Genomic DNA, 21970 nt, shown 5'->3' on the forward strand with positions numbered 1-21970 from the left:
TACTTATAAGTTTTTATTAGGTTGTGATTTTAAAAATTTTATGACCTTCGATTAATCACCTCATTGCTCGGAGCATATAGGTGTGCTATAGACCCCATATCGTAGCATACTGCATCTCTTATGCTATTTGCATGATTAGCAGAAAAAAAGTAAACTAAAATGCTATGTGCACGATGTATTTGCTATAACACGTCAGGCATATTATGCATGATACACACTATTTGAGTTATCTATCTCATTTATTTATTTTTTTGATTGATTACTGCATTTAAATTTTTTGTATTAATAAGAAAATTTTTTGGACTATAAACATAGTATAATGAGAGTATTTTCATTATTATGTTTAGTTCTCATGAAAATATATTTATTCTTTTCTCTCTATTGAAGTAATATGATTGATTTATAGGATTTAGAGTAATTGAAGTAATATCATTGATTTACAGGAAGTAGAAATTTTAATCTTCCTTTATATGTAGGTTTTTTTTTTATTATTGTTAGATGAGGAACAAAACAACAAAGCATCATGGAAATGGTTGCTACTAGCTTGTTCAACCATTTTCATTCATATTTCTGAAAACAAAAAAGAATTGTAGGAAAGGAAATGGAATCAAAACAACAAAGAATCATGGAAATGATTATCAAACGCATTTTTCCATTCATATTTCTGAAAACAAAAAAGAATTGTAGGAAAGGAAATGGAATCTAAACGTATGATAAACCGAAAAAAAATGTCATATGGTGTTCAGACATTGTAAACTTGCAATTTACATCTTGTCTTTACTACAACAACAATAACATCAAGCATTTATCCCACAATGTGGTGTTGGCTACATAAAACCTTTATTTTCCTTTCTGTCGTGTTAAGGGTCAAATTCTCATTTAAATCTAATAAAGAAAGGTCATTTCTAATATTTTCTAATGAAGCCTTTTTAGGTCTGCTTCTACCTTTCTTAACATTAAGCCAAATGTAATACATCTACTTTCCGAACCGGGTCATCGGAAGGCCTCCGTTTTATATAACCAAACTATCTATGATAACTCTCTTTAATCTTATCTTTCACTGGAGCTACGCCAACCTTTTTCACGTATATGCTCGTTTTGGATCCTATCTCTAAGAGTAAAGCCACTGATCTGCCCGAGTATCCTCATTTCTACAACACTTAAACTAATATTATGCTTCTCTTTTAACGGCCAACTTTCTACATAATAAAGCATTGCAGGTCTCACCACTATCTTATAAAATTTTACCGTAAGTATGAGGGGAATTTTTATATGACACAAGCCCTACTGAATAAAATCACTCATTTGTAAGGAGGATTGTGAAGTAATAATATGTTTACTGGGTGTCTGAGAGTCTCTATGCATCGTTGAACTGAAGTAGTGAAATGAACAAATAATAACCCCTACAAAACAGAGATGATGGGGAAGTATAGCTTGATGGATAGTTTTCCATCCCTCTTACATCGTCTTACATTTTAATATCACTAAAAATTACTCGTTGTGCTGCTGCAGGGAAGTGCCAAAAAGCTGATCAAAGCAGCTCTCCAGGAAGCTGCTAGGAAAAGAGAGATGCGCTATGCTGATCTGAAAAGAATCGATAAGAAGGTTCGAAGGCACTTCCATGATGATATTACTGTCATCATAATATTCCTGAACCATGATCTTCTGGCCAAAGGTTTCGCTCAAATGTCCACGCTATCAGTCAGGAGTGCCCTGGAACACTAGTTCTCCTCATATGCAAGGTAACAAGTCATTTTCTTTCCGCTGATCCCATATCCACAGCTTATTGCAACGCCTGTTTTTATCAGATTTTAGGGTGATTTCTTGCACGTTTCATCTATTTGGTTTAGTAATCAGTAAGGCTGCTGCACTCCAGATTTTTGCTATTTTCATGCTTTTCTTAGAGTGTATTCATTTGGGACTTGAACAATTCCTAGGTTTTCTTTACTTTGGGAGATTTTATTAAAAATAGAGGTAGCAGACGATTGATTCATTAGTTAAATTTTGAGTGGCTGATCATGAGTCTATTTATTATTATTCTTATCATATTTGAGTGGCTTTGTTTGGGACGGTTTTTTTTACTGTTTTCTAAGTCAAATTTTTAATACAAAAATTTTTTGAATTAGAATTTTTCACGTTAAAAAGTTGCTTTAGAAAGTTGCAAGAAAACTGTAAGCTTATGTTCTTTCTGATAATTGTTGATTTGGAAATATTTCTAAATAGTGAAGACCCCGTAAATTGTTATGTTCTTTGTGTTGATTGTGCTTTGATTCTGATTTTATTTTCGCTATGTAAACAACAATACTATGGGTCAAACAAATTCATATTCAAATTTAATTTATGCATAAGAAATACTTATATATATCTATTCATAATAATCGTATCAGACTAGATGATAATTATATTCATATTTTGAAAAATCAGAGTTGTACATTATACTAAATGCGGAAGAACGATCAAGAGAGTGATTGGAGGGAGGGATAATAAGTGGAACTGCCTTTGAAGTTATGGAATATGGCAGAACACAGCTCACTTTGGTTTGTTGGTTCGAATCTTGTGTGTATGATGTGTGAGAGTCGGCCTTAATTGGCCTAAATGTTAAAAAAAAAAAAGAAAGAGAAGAAAATGGCAGAACCTTTGATCAGTAAAAGGATTTTGGAATTTTGTAAAAAGGAAGGGTGGTGTTTTAGTTGGAGGTATTACTTCTCATAATATCTCTTATAATTCTATTAAATGTTCCATACGAGTTAATTTGATTTTATCTCAAAATTGTTTTGTAGTCAGTTTTTTGATTTTCGGGTTGTTTGGTTTGCTGAAAAAAGGGTGCATTGCTTTTAAAATATTTTATTATTTAGATGAATGTAAAATAAATGAGAGATTTGTTTTTATTTGAGATAAAATAAATGTAATATAAAATATATAATCGGTGATAGTCGGTAGTGGCGATAGGTGGTAGTGATGGTGGCGATTATTGGTAGCTAATGGTGGTGGTGGTGACAGTCATTGATGGTGGTATTGGCACGCGGTGGCTGATGATCGGTGATGTCATTAAAAATAGGCAAAATTTGAGGAACTTTAAATACATAAAAAATAAATTAGATGTTGAATTAAAATTTTATATTGCATTTGATTTATTTTAATCTGAACATCAATATTTTTCAAACCCGAACATTTAGAATATTTATGCCCTTTTTAGTTCAAACCTAACAACCCCTTAGAGTTGAGCTAAGTTTGGTGCTAGACTAGGTTAGTCTAATTTTTGAATAATAATTTAAATAATTATTATTTGGTCTTATTAATTTGAATAAAAATGAAATGATTTTTAAAATTTTATAATCTGTTTTTAAAATTGAATGTAATATTTATTTAAATTTTAATAATACGATTTTATTAAAGAGGATTTCATTTTAAGACAATTTTTTTAATAGTTTGAAGTTTTAAATATTAGCGATCATATTATTTGTAATGGAGTTTTTTTCTTTAATTTAGATTTTAAAATGTTAGACATTCTATTTCTTTGCCTTTGAATTATTCAAACATTTGAAAGAATGAATATTTACATCCTAACTTTTATAAAGATTCAACAATAATAAAAATATGTAGCTGACACAAATTTTTTATATAGAAAGTCCAAAAAAGAGAAAAAATCAAGAGGCTTGGCTTAAGAGAAATGAACAACTAAGGGGATATATTATAAAAATTTGTTACAGATAAGTATTATTATTTTTGGACATATAGATTAATTAAGATAAATTTATACATATATTACATATACAAGTATGAAATTTATGACTTCTTCATTGAGTTCATCAAATATCTAACACCCAAATTCTAATTATGCAATTATGCCTCCAATTCAAATTTAAAAATCTAAAAATTCACATTGACCTTTTTTTATTCGCAGTAGAAGTCCTTGAACCCTAAACCCTAGTTCTTAAAATTCGTCAAGAAATTCCAAGAATTCGAGAAATTATTACGTGCATAGTTCGGATGAAAAGTCGTCTGAACATAAATTTTTCTCCGGACTCCCATCACGCAAAAACATGTGAATTTTTTCTTATAGAGTAGAAATTAATATGTGCGGAGTCGAAACACAAAATTGCTTCCTAATATATGAATGTACATAGTATATGTATACTATGTTAAAAATAAAAGTAAATAATATATATACATTATATATACTCATAGTTCCAATGCAACTCTAAATCCGGTCTTAAAAAATAATCTCTTTATAAACAGAGTGTGTATAAGCCGAGAGAAAAAAAGAGAGAGAGATTTACATACATATCATCTTATACTACTCTATTTACATATTTAATACCTAAAATTTTAATATTACATACATACCACTAATAGTTTATTTTAATATCAAATATGAATGATAGAAATGAAATATTTATACACAACTCCCCTTGACCTATTGGTTGAGAGCTTAGGCTTCCAACTAAGAGGTCCAAGGTTCGAGTCCATGTATATGTGTTGTGTGTGTGAGTTTGCCTTAAATGGCCTAAATGTCCCAAAAAAAAAATGAAATATTTGAGTGGTAGAAAGGAAATAGGAGTGATATATTTGATATTAAAATAATATAAAATGGTGTATATATAATATTAAAGTTTTAGATGTTAAATATATAAATATGATAGTATAAAATGGTATGTTTGTAAATTTCTGAAAAAGAAACCCCCTGTCTAGAATGTACTCATAAAGTAACATGGGAAAGCCTCCCGAGTAATCTCCACCAGCTTCTTGCCGATCTGAGACAGCAAATAAGCGTCCAAGCAAGCAACCGCCATCTGATTCTCCGACAGCGGCCACCGATCCCAATACCGAACCTGCTGAAGCCTAATCGCCTTCTCCCTCCCCAGCAATTTTCTGGCGAGCTGATCTAGAGTTGTCAGCCGACGCAACCCTCGCCACGCTCTCGCCTCGCCGAGTTCCCATGGATCCACGTACACAAGCATCGGATCTGGCCGGCCGAGCCAATCGCCCGCTCGCCGAACCCCTGCTCCGACGAGCGTAACTTGATCTCGATCGAAGAGGAAATTGACGAGAGCGTCGGGAATTCCTCCGTCGTTGTAGAGGAGGGAGAATACGAGGCATCTGTTCCCGCAGCAGAGCTGGATGGTTGCGATATTGCCTGAAGATGGATCGATGGGAGCCTTTGGATTGAAGAGAGTTCTGGGGGTTGATGATGAAGGGAAGGATGGGTTATTGATCTGTTTAATTTCAGACGGCAAGAAAATCGAAGAATCAGGAGCCGATGCGGGTGGAGAGGAACCGACAGAAGCCATTGATTCAGAGAGAGTGGCGGCGGGTTGAGTTTCAGATTTCTTGGAGATAGCTGGGGGTTTTAAGGATCCGCCCTTTGTTTTAGCCGGAAAAGAGGTTGGGGGATCGGCCAGGTTGTCAAAGAAGTTAGGGTGGCGGCGGAGAAAATTGTTGTAGGAGGACGGCGAAGGATTTTGGGGAGTGGGAGAGATTGGGGGAGGGATAGTGCCGTACGTGTCAGTGGTGCTGATGCCGACGATGAGACGGCGACCGTCGATATGCTTTGTTCCGTTGATCCAAGCGGCGGCGACGTTGCTGCGATTCGTCACCGTGGCTTCTAGATTGATGTCGTTGATGACCACCAAGAAGGATTCCGGCGACTCTTGGCCCAGAACTAGAAACGACATCTTTCTTTTGAACTGGGTTTATGGTTCCTCCTACCGATCAACGGAGAGAGGGAAAAAGAGAAAGAGCGAGAGAGCATTATTTAAAATTAATTAAATAAAAAAGATTAAAAAGTAGAATTTAAAAAAGGCCATTTACATTCATATCATTTTATACTATTTTATTTACATATTTAACACTTAAAATTTTAATATTACATACATATCATCTTATATTATTTTAATATTAAATATGACATCCATATTTCATTCACACCACTCATATATTTCATTCTTACCATTCATATTTGATATGAAAGTGAAGTAGAAGTGATATGTATGTAATATTAAAATTTTAGATATCAGATATATAAATATTTTTTCTTCTTCGGCATTCTATAGATGCATATGTTAGATATATAAATATATGTATGTAAATCCCCCTAAAAATATTAAAAAGAATTTAAAGAATAAAATATTTTATTTTGTTTTTTAAAACACAAAATTTTATTGTTTTTAGTTTTTACATAGAAAATCCATAAAATTGCATATCTATTAAAAATTTGAAATATTTTTTTTTAACATGAAAAAAGTTTAGCAAAATACTTTTTGAAATTTAATTTGCAAAATATTTTTGTTTATGTTATTATTATTATTAATTTGGGATAGCTTTTAGATTATTTTTAAAACAATTTTTTAAGTACAAAAAAATTTTTGTATTAAAAAGATAATTTAAAAAGTAAGAAGAAAGCTATTCCAAACAAAACTTTAAACTCTACTAACATGAAAATTTTCTTTTACATACATGGATGGCAGTTGCTTGTCGGAGTTCTAAAGGATTATGGAGGTTTAGGAGCTTTAAAGGTCAACAAATTCACTATTGTTCGCGAGATCTAACGGTCTCTTAAATTCTTGAAGAAGATTGAAGCTTGTAAGGCCACATATATGATCATAGTCACCATCGATGCAACAAGACTTACACATCAGGATTTACATTACAGCTATTAATCATATTAGAAGGTGAAATGGAGAAAATTTTCCTTCAACTTTTGCAATGCAATTATCTTACTACGGCATATAATATCCTCATTATTGAAAATCTTCTATTGATATTTAGGCTATGTTAGAGATAGATTTTTTCCTATTTTTTAAAATATTTTTTAGTATACAAATTTATTGAATTATAAATTTTTTAATTAAAAATTTACTTTAGAAAATGATAAAACAAAATCTTAATTGAGAAGGTCCTTCGGTATACATGCCAAAGCATTCATCCATGATGGAGAAAATAAAAAGTGAGAGAAAAAGTTTGCACTGTAGCAACCAAGCACTCTGTCTGATCTACTTATTTGCTGAAATGAAGATAAGTTTCCTAAAAAATTTTATAAATATCTTCGTTTTGCATACAATATCTTCATTAAAATAGACAGATATTTGATTTGACATATTTATAAAAAGAGAATAACACTCAGAATGGCCCCATAAGAGTAATGATTCCGTCAGGTTATCGAATGCATTCGGAAACCAATAACAAAATGCCACGTCACTAAAGTGCTCGGTACAGACGTTCGGTACACTCGGTATTTTTACCGGACACAATGAAAATTGCAAAAGAACACCCCTAGGACATAAAATTGATCAGAGAAGATAAAAGTTGGTTGCCAAAAAGCTAGATTTATGAGGTACATAATAAATACACAATTTTATAAAAAATTGTATATTTATTATATATTTATTATGCACCCTCACAAAATTCAAGAGGTATCAGAACTTCGCACGTAATAATTTCTTACCAAAAGAGCCTTCCAAGAAAGATAAATGAGATTTGGAGAAGTATTTGGTCCATGCAAAAAGGAGTTGCTCACTTTGGCTATAGGAGAAGAGAAATTATTCTATGCGGAGTTCGGATAGGAAGAATCATTTGAACATACGTGTACATAATGTGTACCAATTTTTTGTATGCTCTTCCCATCCAGACTCCACTAGGAATAATTTCTCATAGGAGAAAACCTAGATTCTTCACCTTTCTTCAACCTCATAACATAATTGGCAAACACAAAATATATTTATATCAACAACAACAACAACAACAACAACAACATTAAACCTTTGTCCCACTACATGGGGTCGGCTACATGAATCCTTTTTCGCTATTGTATCCGGTTAAAAGTTAAATTCTCATCTAAATCTAATAAAGAAAGATCATTTCTAATATTTTCTAACCAAGTCTTTTTAGGTCTATCCCTACCTTTCTTAACATAAGTCAAATCTAATACCTCAACTTTCCTAACCGGGTCATCGGAAGGCCTCCGTTTAATGTGACCAAACCATCTAAGGCGACTCTCTCTAATCTTATTTTCCACTGGAGCTACTCCAACCTTTTCACGTATATGCTCATTTCGTATCCTATCTCTAACGGTCAAGCCACTCATCCACCTAAGCATCCTCATCTCTGCAACACTTAACTTAATATTATGCTTCTCTTTTAATGGCCAACATTCGGCACCATAAAGCATTACAGGTCTCACCACCATTTTATAGAATTTTCCCTTAAGTTTGAGGGAGACTTTTCTATCGCACAATAAGTCCGATGCATTCATCCACTTCAATCATCCAACTTGAATTCTGCTGATAATATCCCCATCAATTTCACCATCACTCTGAACAATAGATCCAAGATATCCAAATCTAATGCTTCTAATGATAAACATTGCAAAATATATTTATATCAAAATTTTCAAAAACCAAATCTAATGCTTCTAACGATAAACATTGCAAACAACTTACACCAGAATTCTGCTGAAGACATATCTCTCTCAAATGTACACAAAATGAAGGAGACCATCATTCTACAAAACCTTGATTCCAATAGCAGCCATTGATTGCAGTTGTTAACAGCAGAGAATTCAAATTCATTAAACACAGAAACCAAAATAGATTACAGCTATTCCATTTCACTACCATAATAGCTAAAAAATCAGCACTGAAACATATAGGCAGACCTTAACAATGGCTGAACTGAACAAGTAAAAGGCCATGGCTTCAGTATTGTATCTGGAATCTCAGGGATGTCCATTGCCATCCCACTTTTCTCCTCCACCTGCTTCAGAGTGGTGTTCAGAAACTTCAGCCTTTCAGTCAGTTCCATCACTCGGCTCCTCATCGCTGAATTCTCAGCATCAAGCGTAGAACACTTCGTACTGATCAGATTCACCTGGTTCAAAATCCCATCGTTTTCTTCCTTGAACTGAGAGATTTGGCTCATCATATCATCCAAATGCTGCTGCTTTTTCATCCGAGATCTCCTCGCAGATTCCCTGTTGGACAACATCCTCTTCCGCTTCCTCTCATCAATTTCCTCAGTCGTCATCTCTCTCAAAACAAGAAAATCTTGAGCAAAAATAGAGATCGGGATGACTTGAGAATCAGTTATTTGGAGCAAAGGTGAGCTAATTCATGAGATAACATAGAAGTAGTAGAGGAAAACAACAGAGAAGGACTGAAGAAGGCGAATCCTCTGAAAAAAGGAGCCGGAGTTCATAAAGGCCTGAGATGGTGGGTGTTCTAACCTAAATCATCAAAAAGATCGGTCAGATTTACAGAACGAACGGTATGGAGATGGAAAGAACTAGGCTTTGATCATATATATAAAAGCTAGGTTTAGAGATACCACAAAGAAGAGCTCTTGGCATGTAAAAGTCGTCGGAGAAACAAATTACTCGCCGGAAAAATCGAAACTTGGAGAAAGATGTTCTACGGGATAAGAATTCCGATAATTTCGTACCAGAAACACAAAATAAAAACTTCGCTGGAAACAAAGCGGATCCTTAGATCCAGATATGGGGAAGCCGGAAGAGACAGAAACAGAGGGGCCATCAGGAGATAAACGACAGCGGCATTTATAGCGGAGAGAGATTACAGATATGCTTTGCGGGATAAATAAACTAAAAATTTTCATTTTTTATAATTAAAGTATTCATTTGGAATTAAAATTCTAATGACAATTTAAAGACAAAAATGTGATTTTTTCTAAATTATATCTAATTTTTTAAGGATATTTAATATATTTAAAATAAACATAATTATATATAAATTGGTATTTTGAGAAAAAAATCATTTTAAAATTACTAAAAATTAGCTTTTATTTTTTTTCCATTGGATTCAACAAATTTTGTGGATATAATTTGATAGGTTATATGACACACTTTTAATTATAATTGAATTTATTATTATTATTATTGAACTATTATCTAATTTTATTTTTTGAATGCGTTCGGAACTATTCAAAGATCTTTTTGATTTGGCCATTCAATAGCTATTTGAATCTAATATTTATTTAATATAAATAATTTTTATTAAATATTTTATTATTATTTAATAACATTTATAGTAGAATATTACTATTTTTTAAATTAAATTAAATCATATTTTAGGAGATTTGACAACATTGTTATATGTTAATAGTCTAATGACAATAGTTGTTTGATGTTTGCGATGCTTGTTGATGATTATTATTAGCAGTAATTGTTGGAAAGTATAATGGAGTTTTTTTACTTCTCCATATTGATCATTTTAATCATAGATCATTTATCAATGATTCAATTCTCGATGGTGTCAGAATCCAATGATTTTTTAACTCATTAGATTCGTCTCATCGGGTAGCTCTTTTTTATTATAAGCATGTTATAATTGGAGGCAGTGTGGTCCATCGAAGAATATTAAGAAGTTTTTTCAGATATGTTTCATGTGCTTGATTAAAGCTCATTTGGAGTTGAATTGGATCACTTTTAGTGTCGATTATTTTTCTCGTAACAAAGGAGTTTGATTTGTTCTGGATTTAATTCATCAAATTTGAATTCAAATATTGCATCGATATTCATGTCGATCATGTGAACTTTGTAGAGATGGCTCAAATTCAATAAAATATATCCATAAATTAAATAAATCTATCTAAAATTATTAATATATTTGTGATTTGGATAATTATCACCCATATTGACTTTGTCAATGTCGTTATCCAAAAGGCTAAGCGCCACTGGTCAACTTTAGTTCATCTTTTTTTTGGGACATTTAGGCCATTCATAAAATATATCCATAAATTAAATAAATCTATCTAAAATTATTAATATATTTGTGATTTGGATAATTATCACCCATATTGACTTTGTCAATGTCGTTATCCAAAAGGCTAAGCGACGGTGGTCAACTTTAGTTCATCTTCATATATTTGGACATTTGTCTACAGTGTGATTTTGTCAAACCTACTTCCCTCGTGACTTCTTTTATAGTAATTAATCTGTTAAAAAATGTTAAAATAAATCAGATCAAGATAAATTTGATATGTATTAGATGTGATACATTTTCAAAAATTTGTCCAAGTAAATACCAATAAAGATATAGCTTTTAAATTGAAAATTTTTAAAATTAATTTTAGGATAGTTCGCTGTTTTATTTTAGCGAATTTGTAGATAAATTGAACATCTCGATGAGATAAATCTATCGATATTAAAAATGATCTGATTTGAGTTCAAATGAGCCAAAGTAAAGAACCTGAAGTGTAATTGAAAACTAAATGAATATTTTGATGAGAGGAATCCAATGAACCTAAGATCACTCAATAATGAGATCAATAACGTGCTTAAATATGAAAAAATAGTCTATGATTAAAGGGATCAACATAGACTGTTTGATAGATGCTTTTAGATTTTGACTAAACTAATTAAAATATCACTTAAAGCAATTATCAATAGAGTTTCTTTCACTATTTAAAAAGAGATATTGAACTTGGAATTAATCTTAGGCTTAAAGTTAAAGAGAGTTTTGCATAACGATAGGCGCTTACTATAACCAGCAATTAATGTGCTCGACTTTATTCGCCCAACCATCATCATATGACTACCATCATCCAACAACAGTCGCCCAGCCATAGTATCCTGACTGTTGTCACTTGATTATCATTATTTGACTAATATATGATGATCGTCATTACCTAATCTCTTTTGCTCGGTTTCCATGATCAATTTATTCATTGTCCATTCTTCATCACTCAACTATAAACTCCAACCCATCGTCGTCCGACTATGGTCTCCTAATAACCATTATCAAACCATCATGGTTTGAATGAAGCCTACTAGACACCATTTTCTAGCTTTAGTCTCCCAACCATTATCAATTGTCTGGCTTATAGCACCTACACGATGATTTTTATGAGTCGAAGCTGGGACTTCTGCCTTCAAGGGACAACTACATTCTGTAATCATTACTCAATTCATCGATCATAATGAAAAAGCAAGATTTACGTTAAATTGTATATTATTCAATTTATTTTTAAAATATTAGTTTATTTCTATTATAAGTTTGTCCATCCTTAAAAAAGAAGCTGGCTCTGCCCCTATCAGCACTAACACTGACTGACACTTAATTCATTGCTTATTGTTGCTTATAATGTTGATATATATCATCACTAGCTAAAATTTCTGACATCAACATCAAGATTATGATCGATTTTTTGGTCTCTGAAATCTTCTTAAACGGAGAATGACTAAAAATATCATAAAAATGCTTTATCATTGCAAATTTTTTACCAAACACAAAAATTTATTTTGAAATGCTATAATGTATATTTTGATTAATTAAATATGTATCATACTCATTTTAAATAAATTTAATAATTATAAAATTTAGCATAATTAAATTTCAGTTGAAATATCTTACCTAAACTCTATCATTGTCTTACTGGCAAATTTTTGGTGATATACCTTTGGTTTGATGAAATGATGAAATAGATTTAAGTGTTGGAAAAGATTAATATAAAGACAAAAAAGTGGTAATTTTTAAATAAAAAAAGATTTGAAAGAAATTAAGATAGTATGGAACGTCAAGCCATATTATTCATTTGGTTGCTGTAAAAAATATACTATATATTTTTTATAAAAATCATTATTTTTAGAGAATTTTATAAAAGTTTGAACATTTTAAAATTAATTTTTATTTATAATTATATTAAGTTAAATAATAAGTTTAATAAATTTTATTATTCTTTCAAATTTTGATTTTTAATTTCAATGAATCAAATGAGTTCGTGAAGGGATTCAAGATGAGGTCATTAGGGCCTATGCTTAGTGCTCCTACTTAGGATTTATTTGGGATAAATTTTTTACTATTTTTTAAAGCAATTTTTTAGTAAGCAAATAAAAATATTTGTACTAAAATGCTGATTTAAGAAGCAAAAAGAAAACCATCCCAAACAAAGCCTTAGTCGAGCTAATTTTATTGAGAATTTATTTGGCATGGCTGCAACTTTTTATAAAGGTGATTGTAAAGCTGAAGTAGGTAAGTAACTTTGGCTTTGTTTGTGAGGGCTTCCAGCAGTAAGAAAGCCGCTCAAAACAAAACCTTTGTTGAAAGCTTCTATAAAAAGCAACTTTCTAGCATAGAAAAATTTCGAAAGCAGCAAAAAATAGTAATTAAATAAAAATTATGAAAACAATTGAAAAATAAGTCAGTAAGAAAGCTAGCCTTTGTTTGAGATAGCTTTTGAGCACTACTTTTCACTATTTTTAAAAAGTTTTTTTATTAAAAATCTACAAAAGCAGTAAGAAAACTATGCCAAACTGAGGCATACTTGTCTAATTGGATGAATAAATCTTTTTATCAACTATTAATTATTTCATAATTTAAAATTAAAATATTTACCAAAAAATATTAAAATATTCAATTTAGAGAAATTACAAATATATAAATGTGTTACTCTTAAGAGGTCAAGATCAAGATAGACATATATGAATTACAGCTTATATAATCTAAAAATAATTTTAAATAATAAAACTATATTTTATTATAATAATTGAATTTTACGTGGCCAATATATAATACTCTTATTTGTTGGTTTTATTGCTTAGAATAAGAAAAAAAACAAAGAGAGAAAGCTTAATAGAAAATAATAAAATAGGAAGAACGAAGAAGATGAATTCCCTTTGTCTTCTCTTTCTTAAATATTGGAATAACTCAAATGGAGGTTGATTAATTTTATTAGAATCAATGATCAAATTTGCAATGTTATAATCTTAAACAATATGAGGAAAACCAATAAAAATTAAACTATAATAATAGATTATAGGCTACAATAATATATATTATAAGTATAGTATCAAAATTAGCAAATTTTCTTAAAATCCTTTCGGTGTCAAATTGAGAGCGGTTTTGCGACAATTTTATGACTGCTTTATTTTTCAAATTACAACTACGATTTTATTTAACACGGCTTTCTTAGTACTGCAAGCAACTTTAAAAATGCCATTTTAAAAAGCAATAAGAAATTAACTAAAATATGATAAAATTATCTTAGATTAAGACTATATTTAGGTCGGTTTTTTTACTATTTTTTAAAATAATTTTTTAATAAAAAATTTAAATTTTTTACTAAAAATTTTCTTTAAGAAGAAATAAGAAATTAAGCCATCCCAACCGTAGCCTAAAACCATTTTGTTTTAAGGAATAAAAAAATTTCTCAGCCTGCAAAGTCAATTTATTTACTTTTCCTACCACTGTAAACCTTTATTGTTGTTTCATGTGCAGTTCTTCTTCTAGATAACCATTTAGCTAAAGAGATTTTGTGTATGTTCAATAGATGGACCTAAGTTTATAAATATGAACCATAGCAATAAGCACACAAATAGAGGTTATATTTGAGTAGTATAAATCTCATAATAATATTTGAGATGAAAATTTTCAAAATTAAATTGAATGTCTTTGATGAGATTAACTCACTCATCGACACCACCAATGAACCGATCGAGTTTAAATGAAACTAAGTCAAGTTCATGAAGTATATTTAGAAGCTTCATAATATTAATTGAAGGACCAAACAGTCTCTAAATCCCACTTAATTATAGCCAAAATGAACGGCATAATGAGATGAATCAAATGAGTCCAAGATCACTAAATTCTATGATCACTAAGATACTCAAATACTGAATAAATAACCTATAATCAAAGAGATATATATAGAATAATTGATAAAATATTTTGAATTATGGCCAAATTTATCAAAGTACCTCTCTTAAGAAAACTTTAAATAGAACTTTATTTTCATTATGGAGTAGGTTTGAGAGCTAAGAAAGCTAAATAATTCTATTAAAATTTTTGGTGATCATCTTCGATTATCACCATTTGTAATTGGCACCACTGTCGTTTGACCTCTGTCATCCGAATATTGTTGCATGAATATTAATATCCAACTTCATTTTTAGACTTCAACTATTTGTTTGTGGATATTCAGATTTTGTAATCCCTACAATGAGAATCAAACAATTATTCTTAATTCTGTAATCCCATCTTCTTTAATTATGGAGAAGAGCGAATTTTTTTTATTAATAATTATATGGTGAATTATAACAATTGGGTCATGTAGGTTTTCCCCCATTTTGATTTTCAGTATAAAAAAAATCTATTTTCTCTTAAAATTTTTATCTATACATGTTGAATCTTCTATAAAGTTAAGACATTAAAATCTCTATCACGATAAATTTTCTAGAAGTAATAATAATTTTCTTAATTGGAGTTATATAGAGTGAATTCTTTATTGAGTGGTCCTTAATAAGAACAAATTCTTATTTAGATGCAATAGTTTGAAGCTAAGGGGCTTTGCAAGACAAAATCAGTGAGTAGTGACCAACAAGATTGTTTGACATGAGAGGCATCATGCTTTTCTTTCTATAAAATAAGCATAATCAATGGAACAATCATGCTTAAGTTTGTAGAGAAAAGGAGAGAGAGAGAGAGAGAGAGAGAGAGAGAGAGAGAGAGATGGAGAGAGAGAGACCAAGATCCTTTTAAAAAGAACAAATCCAAGAGTTCAATGTCTCAACGCCACCTACCCAACATTAGTGCTCCTAAGGGCAAAATTCTAGATTTTGGTTTCATTAACACAAACCCCTAGGGACTGCTTCAGAATAATTTTAGACACTCATATGCATATAGAAAAGCTACAAACACATGCAAGAAGTATAAATGCAGATATTTCAGCAGGTAACCCTTACCAAATCGGGCTAAAACAGGTGCAACAATTCATGACTTCAGTAAGTATTACATGCAACATGAGCAAGAACATTTCTTCAACTTGCTTAGCTTGGATCTTCTCAATCTTAAGCTTAATGGTTAGGTTAAGGATGTTAATCAATATTTCTCCTCTCCCCTCTCTATCTATACCTCCTGGATAGTGCAGAGGGGAAAGACCAAGTGGCTCTCTAAAGGTGATGATGATTTTCACTTATTATATGGGAAGATTAAAGGCAAAATGAATCATAATATCATCAGACAAATCTCCTTCTCTGATGGGACTTGGTCTAATCAAGTCACTTTGAAACTCTTTTTAACCCTGCTACTCAATCTCTTACTTATGATGTTATACCTAATGGGAATGTTAAATCCTTGCAAGGGAGGTGATTTCTGACTTCAATGGGAAACATAAACAAAGCCTGTATGGTGCTAAAATTGGCATTTGCAATGTCTTTAACTCAGTTTCTAAGGACTATCTTCTATATCGGCTTCACCAAAAGGGGTTTCCCTAGCATTTTTATTATGTGGACTAAAGCTTGTATTGAAAATGTGCATTCCTCCATTTGTATTAAAGGTTCTCCTGAAGGCTTTTTTAACTCCTCGTCTGACTTAAGGCAAGACTATCCCTTATCTCCATACTTATCTTGTATTGTCATTTATGAGCTCTCTACATACTTTAGAGATTATAGTTTGAAATAATTCTTACTTTGACATCCACGTGGGAAATTCCCATTATCTCCATCTTTTCTTTGTCGATGACCTCATCATTTTTGGGAATGTTAGACCCACCAATATACAATCCCTTAACAATATCCTTACTCAATTGTCTCCTGCTTTTGGTTTGAACATTAACCACTCCAAAAGCTCTGTTTTCTTTTCAAAACAAACTCCAAACAAACAACTTTTGGTGGCTATTTTAGATCTCAAATTGAAAAATGCTGCCTTTATGTACTTGGGAATTCCCATTGCCATTCGCAGGGGTCTTATTTCTGACACCTAACCTCTTTTAAACAATGCATTCTTATTTCTAGATGATTGGAAAGTTAAAGCCCTCTCTTTTGCCAGCAGTTTTCAATTTCTCAAATTCATAATTTGAAACTCTATAGCCTACTGGATTAGAGGGCAAGTCATTCCTAAGAGTTGTTTGAAAGCTCTTAATAAATTATGCTCGAGGCTTCTCTTCCATGGTGATATTACTAAGAAGAAACTCTCTTGTTTTTTGGAAAAATACTTGTAAGTTGAGAAAATTTGGTGGTTTGGCCATCCCTACACTTAATGACATTATTCATGCATTCAATTGCACCCTCATCTGGTGGTTTTTAAACCATGAAGGTTTACTTGCCTGCTGGTGCAAGCATAAATATACATCTGTTTGGATCTTCTGTATGAATTATTGCTGAGCAGGGTGATTTTGGCTTTCTAAGTCTAGATTTCTATTTTTCTTTCAGTACTTTGCATTTCTTATACCACCATTCTTGTGCACTTTTTGTAGACTATTTCTTCTGCAAATTTCTGTGCACCTTACCTCTTTGGCACTGCATTTCTCATCACTTGTAAGTAATCCCAGAGATGTATTTTTGTTCTCTTTTGTCATTATTTGTCTAGATTTTGAGCTAATGCTTCTTCCTCGAGCTGGCCTATTTTAAAGCAGCAATTAGCCTGCCTCCATGCATTGCTATCGAAAGTCCTTTGAACCATCATTTGTTACATTAAACTACATAAATCAACACTTGTTCAATTGTACTTACCTTTGAATTGTTGGTTTCTCCAGGCTGAAGATTTACCTCATGAAATCATAAGCATATTTGATGTTGAACATCACTATAAATTTATAAGTCCATCCCTTTCAAATATTTGATTGGTCAAGTCATTCAAAACTTCATAAATCTGTAGATTTAAAGGATGAGATTGATCTCCAGCAACAAATTCATGAACAGTTCCATGGACTTCTATAGAGCTGCACCCAGGAATTTTCCTCACTCCTTTATCCTTCATCACCCTCCTCATCCTTGCAGCATCTTTCCATCTACTAACCTTAGCATAAAGATTGGATAAAAGAACATAGTTACCATGATCAAATGGCTCTAACTCCAATAGCATTTTTTCTACTTCACCTCCCAATTTAATCTTCCCATGGAGCTTACAAGCACTTAAAAGTGCTCTCCAAACATCACCATTGGCTGCCATTGGCATCTCCTCTATAAACTTCTTAGCCTCATCAATCAACCCAGCTCGACCCAAAAGATCGACGACACAAACATAGTGCTCAATTGTCGGCCAGATTCCATGATCTCTTTTCATTCCGCCGAAACTCCGCAAGCCTTCGTCAACTAGCCCTGAATGACTACAAGCAGAAAGAACACAGATGAAGGTGATTTCATTAGGTTTTATACCACTTTCACACATCTCATAGAATAGATTCATTACTTCTTTTCCCTTCGAATGCATTGCCAACCCTCCCAACATTGAATTCCATAAGAACACTTTCTTGTCATTAAATCCTTCAAATATGTTATAAGCCTCATCAATCTGCCCACATTTTGCATACATGTCAACAAGCGAAGTGCATAGATGAGAATCAATCTGAATTTGTCGCTTATCGATCTGGGCATGAATCCATCGCCCTTGCTCGATGGCACCTAACCCAGCACAGGCCGACAGAAGCTGAGTAAACATGATCTTATCAACACCAACACCCATGAATTCCATTTCTCTGAATAATGTTAGAGCCTCACTGTACTCCTTAGCTCTCATGCACGCACCAATCATTGCACTCCAAGAGACAATGTTTCTTCTCGGCATTTCATAGAACAGTTGGCGTGCTTCATAGATCAGGTTAGCACTTGCAAATCCCACAAGCATTGATGTCCATGACACCACATCTCTTGACGGCATTTCATCAAACACCTTCCGGGCACTTTCCATGTCTCCTAACTTAACATACCCATCCAGCAAGCAGTTCCAAGAAACGACATCAGGATTCTTCATACTGCATAGAATGAAGCTTAACTGAGTTGGATGGACTCCGGCCTTTAGATAGAAGTTCATAAGTGAATTCCATGACTGAGTAGGGAATTTATTCGGGGATTTCACCATCAAAGTATGAACTTGCTTACCAAAGTGGAAAAACGTCGAGCACCTGGAGCACGCGTTGAGGACGAAGGTCAGAGTGAACTTATCAGGAACCATTACAGTGTCGCGAGTCAGCTGGGAAAATAGATGGAGGGATGTGATTGGATTGCCGACAGCTGAGTAGGAGCGGATGAGTGAGTTGAGTGCGAAGGTAGTGTTGAGGAAGGAGGATTTGATGAGAAGAGAGTGGACTTGGGCGAGTTCTTTGGGGCTTTGGCATAGTTGAAGGAGGGAGAAGTAATGCGGGGAAGAAGGTGGAGATAGAACTGATTTTGAGTCGCAGAGGTTGGAGTAGGAAGCAGCGGAGAGCATGGCTTTTGATTTGCGGGACGTATTTTTTTGGAGTCCTTATTGGAATTATAATTTTGATATTTATATACATTTGCTCTTAAAATATAAAAATTTATATGTAAAATATTTATTTTTTTTTAACTTTATTTATTTTGTTAATGGATCTTCTCAAATACAAGACTTACGAGCTCAGCTTGATCTAGCCATTTTTTGTGCTTATCGATGCCTTCTTGTATCACTTTGATTCATTAATGTTGTTGTTTGTGAGCTCCCGTGCCAGATAGGCGAAATTATTATGTGTGATATCGTCCGGAGGCTTATTAGGATGCACCACGTCACCAATTAACTGTGTACTGTTACTATGTACCGCTATGTATCAGGTGATGTGGTACTTCCTGGTTGACCTTCAGACGATCTGATGATCACCACACATAATAATTTCTCGTCAAATAAAAGAAGATAAGACGAGAGAATGAACACTCAAGCAAAGGCATTATACATATAATTTGTTTTGGGAAATTATAAACATAACATCTGAAATTTCATAATTTACAAAATGAACACTCTCACATTGAAATATATGATTAGATAACACGTCCAAGCATTTTAAAAGATTGAGCTACAACAGAAAATTTTCAAGCAAAGATCTAAGTTGTGCTAATTAAGGTTTAGTATGGCATGGCATTCTTACGTATTCTTAAAACAGTTTTTTTAAAAATTATTTTGAGAAGCAATAAAAAAAACAGTTCCAAACAAAGCCTAGCTCAATAGATTGCAGAGATACATATGATTGTTCAGAATGTTCGCACTCATTTAATGAGCTTTGAATGAACTGATCAGCTTTTCATTCTCTCCAGCGATGATCACAATTAGGATTGCAACATACAAATATAAGTGTCATTCCTTCATCACCTCCTGTAGTGGCCTGCAATGAGTTCAAAATTTATCAAATTAAGATTTTGTTTGTGACTGCTAACTGCTTTCATAAAGCTTCTTAAATCAACTTTTTAATACAAAAAATAATTTTTGTATTAGAAAGTTGATTTAATAAGTAGTAAGAAAACTGTCCCAATTCCAAACGAAACCAAAATCAAATTTTTATATACTAAGACTGAACTCTCATGCTCACTCCACAACCACTCTTCCAAGTTTTACCTCTTCTTTTCTGATTCTTCTCTCTTAAAAATTTTGCTTCTCACTTGATGTTTAAACTTTAACAGGAACTAACCATTCATTTCTCAGCAATTAAATCTATCAAAAATTCATTGCTTCTTGTCATTTAGGCCATCTTCAACCGAACGGTATTTTCTAGTTGGTAGTAGCCGTGACCGTCCAATCAAACAAGCGAATAACTTTCGGTTTGATTAGAGATGCCCTTACACCATAATTGATACTAAATGCACCTAGTTAAGAATTTTTGTGTGATCTATAGGAAATAAGAAGAGACTAAAATTGTATAAATATGGAAGTGCAGTACAGACCTGGAGGAAGACGACTTCTGGGTGGCCACAGACTGCGCATTTAACAGATTTGGTGCGAGGAAGAGTTGGATCAGCAGTAACGTCTTGAAGGGTCTGTGAAAACTCACTAATTTCATGATCTACGACATTTCTATAAACGCAGAAGCTGTCAGCAACTTCCTGATTGAGTTCAACTGGAATTAATCAATAAATATTCTTTACTGCTGATGTGAACGCTAACAATTAATACCTCATGATCACAGTTTCTGCAAGCGTAAAGGAGGATCTTCCGCACCTTTTCTTCCTTTGGATACAGAAGATTGTTGCTATATCAGAGAAGAAGAGATGATTAATTGATCAAAAATTAAGCATTTCTATGAAGTAAATGAAAAAATATAAAAAAATGGCTTCTTTACCATTCCCGGCAGAACCTCATCACACTCATGGTGGCTGAATAAGCAGTATTTGATGCGATCCTTCTCACCGTTTGATTAGAAGAATGAAATTCTTTCTAGCTTTCATATAAGTTGATGGTAGAATAATGGGGGGAAGAATATAAGGAGATGCCATTTAGCTTTAGATGGAGGCCAAGAGGTGTTTCGTTACATGAAAAGTGTATCAGCAAGCATCTCAAATACGTTTCAGAGCCTCATTGGATAGGGCTTTTTTTTGGAAGAGAAGTATTTATGTATTTGTTGCGTGCTAGAAAATTTGAGTAGGTAGGGTGTGTTTTACGTCTCAACACTGTACAGAAATTCAGTATTTATAGATAAAAGTAATAAGGTCAGAGAATTGATTATGTGGAAAATCCAGAAAGAGAAAGAAATATGGGGTTTGATCCAGTTGTAAAATTCACTATGTAGCAAAGGATACAAAGATCCTCCTTTCTTCACTGTTGAAGAAGAGGGAGAGTACAAAGATCAAATGTATACAAAGGAATAGTCTATACCCAATAACAATGTTTATTTTTTCCAACGGAGATTATAGAAAATAGATATCCATAGGAGGATAAATCAATCTATCTTGTACTAAAAAGCTGCTTCATAAAACAGTAAAAAACTGCCCAAACCAAGAATGAAATAAGCTGTCGCAAATATCTTCTTAGGCAAATCAATTCCTTTTTGTTAAGAGAACTTTAGTCGCTATTTTAAGACTGATTTTTTATTCACTTGCAATGGCTTTATGTGCCTAATTATTTTGTAACGGGGTCTTCTGTTGTAAAGTTAATGCTGATTTGTGACACAATTTTGGCTAAACAACTTCAACTTAATTAGTTTCTAACTGATTTACACTATTTTAAGTCTGATTTGCAATAGTATTAACGTTGTTACAAATTATTTTCATTTTTACGTGATTTTGATTGATAAATTCAAATTT

The 21970-nt window shown here is 32.5% G+C and overlaps 5 protein-coding genes across 7 annotated transcripts in view; 1 reads left to right on the top strand and 4 right to left on the bottom strand.

Annotated features, from left to right (window-relative positions):
- LOC110109375 (probable protein phosphatase 2C 42) overlaps nt 1–6697 on the top strand; it is a 37791-nt gene extending 31094 nt beyond the window's left edge. The window contains exons 4-5 of one of the 3 annotated variants that reach the window (XM_020840414.2): nt 1513–1742; nt 6468–6697. In XM_020840414.2, the coding sequence (XP_020696073.2) occupies nt 1513–1725 (213 nt within the window). In that variant the 3' untranslated portion in view covers nt 1726–1742; nt 6468–6697. Of the gene's footprint in view, nt 1–1512; nt 2049–2424; nt 2770–6467 lie in introns of those variants that run through there. The other 2 variants (XM_020840413.2, XM_020840412.2) reach the window with 2 other exon arrangements.
- On the bottom strand, nt 4689–5675 carry LOC110109377. The gene has a single exon (XM_020840415.1). It carries the CDS (start codon nt 5673–5675, stop codon nt 4689–4691), a length of 987 nt encoding a protein of 328 aa, XP_020696074.1.
- Nucleotides 6698–8474: 1777 nt separating the features above from the next.
- LOC110109372 (bZIP transcription factor 53-like) lies at nt 8475–9570 on the bottom strand. The gene is made up of 2 exons (XM_020840408.2): nt 9322–9570; nt 8475–9220 (listed from the first exon to the last, which is right to left on the bottom strand). The coding sequence occupies exon 2, from the start codon at nt 9019–9021 to the stop codon at nt 8629–8631; it is 393 nt and encodes a 130-aa protein (XP_020696067.1). The 5' UTR covers nt 9022–9220; nt 9322–9570; the 3' UTR covers nt 8475–8628.
- Nucleotides 9571–17489: 7919 nt separating this feature from the next.
- Nucleotides 17490–19324, bottom strand: LOC110109373 (pentatricopeptide repeat-containing protein At5g66520). The gene is made up of 2 exons (XM_020840409.2): nt 18827–19324; nt 17490–18740 (listed from the first exon to the last, which is right to left on the bottom strand). Exon 2 carries the CDS (start codon nt 18696–18698, stop codon nt 17532–17534), a length of 1167 nt encoding a protein of 388 aa, XP_020696068.1. The 5' UTR covers nt 18699–18740; nt 18827–19324; the 3' UTR covers nt 17490–17531.
- Nucleotides 19325–19673: 349 nt separating this feature from the next.
- Nucleotides 19674–21148, bottom strand: LOC110109378 (DNA-directed RNA polymerases II, IV and V subunit 9A). The gene is made up of 4 exons (XM_020840416.2): nt 21010–21148; nt 20844–20919; nt 20615–20773; nt 19674–20058 (listed from the first exon to the last, which is right to left on the bottom strand). The coding sequence occupies exons 1-4, from the start codon at nt 21036–21038 to the stop codon at nt 19978–19980; spliced, it is 345 nt and encodes a 114-aa protein (XP_020696075.1). The 5' UTR covers nt 21039–21148; the 3' UTR covers nt 19674–19977.
- Nucleotides 21149–21970: the final 822 nt, after the last annotated feature.

The sequence above is a fragment of the Dendrobium catenatum genome, unplaced genomic scaffold, assembly GCF_001605985.2.
Source record: "Dendrobium catenatum unplaced genomic scaffold, ASM160598v2 fragScaff_scaffold_428, whole genome shotgun sequence".
NCBI classification, from domain to species: Eukaryota; Viridiplantae; Streptophyta; class Magnoliopsida; order Asparagales; family Orchidaceae; genus Dendrobium; species Dendrobium catenatum.

Bases quoted from the DNA above. Each gene is read 5' to 3' on its own strand.
- LOC110109373 (XM_020840409.2), bottom strand. From the start codon at position 18,698: ATGAAGAATCCTGATGTCGTTTCTTGGAACTGCTTGCTGGATGGGTAT.
- LOC110109372 (XM_020840408.2), bottom strand. From the start codon at position 9,021: ATGACGACTGAGGAAATTGATGAGAGGAAGCGGAAGAGGATGTTGTCC.
- LOC110109378 (XM_020840416.2), bottom strand. From the start codon at position 21,038: ATGAGTGTGATGAGGTTCTGCCGGGAATG. The intron at 20,920-21,009 runs GTAAAGAAGCCA...TCTCTGATATAG, and splicing joins ATGAGGTTCTGCCGGGAATG to CAACAATCTTCTGTATCCAA. The intron at 20,774-20,843 runs GTATTAATTGTT...GAACTCAATCAG, and splicing joins GCAGAAACTGTGATCATGAG to GAAGTTGCTGACAGCTTCTG.
- LOC110109377 (XM_020840415.1), bottom strand. From the start codon at position 5,675: ATGTCGTTTCTAGTTCTGGGCCAAGAGTCGCCGGAATCCTTCTTGGTG.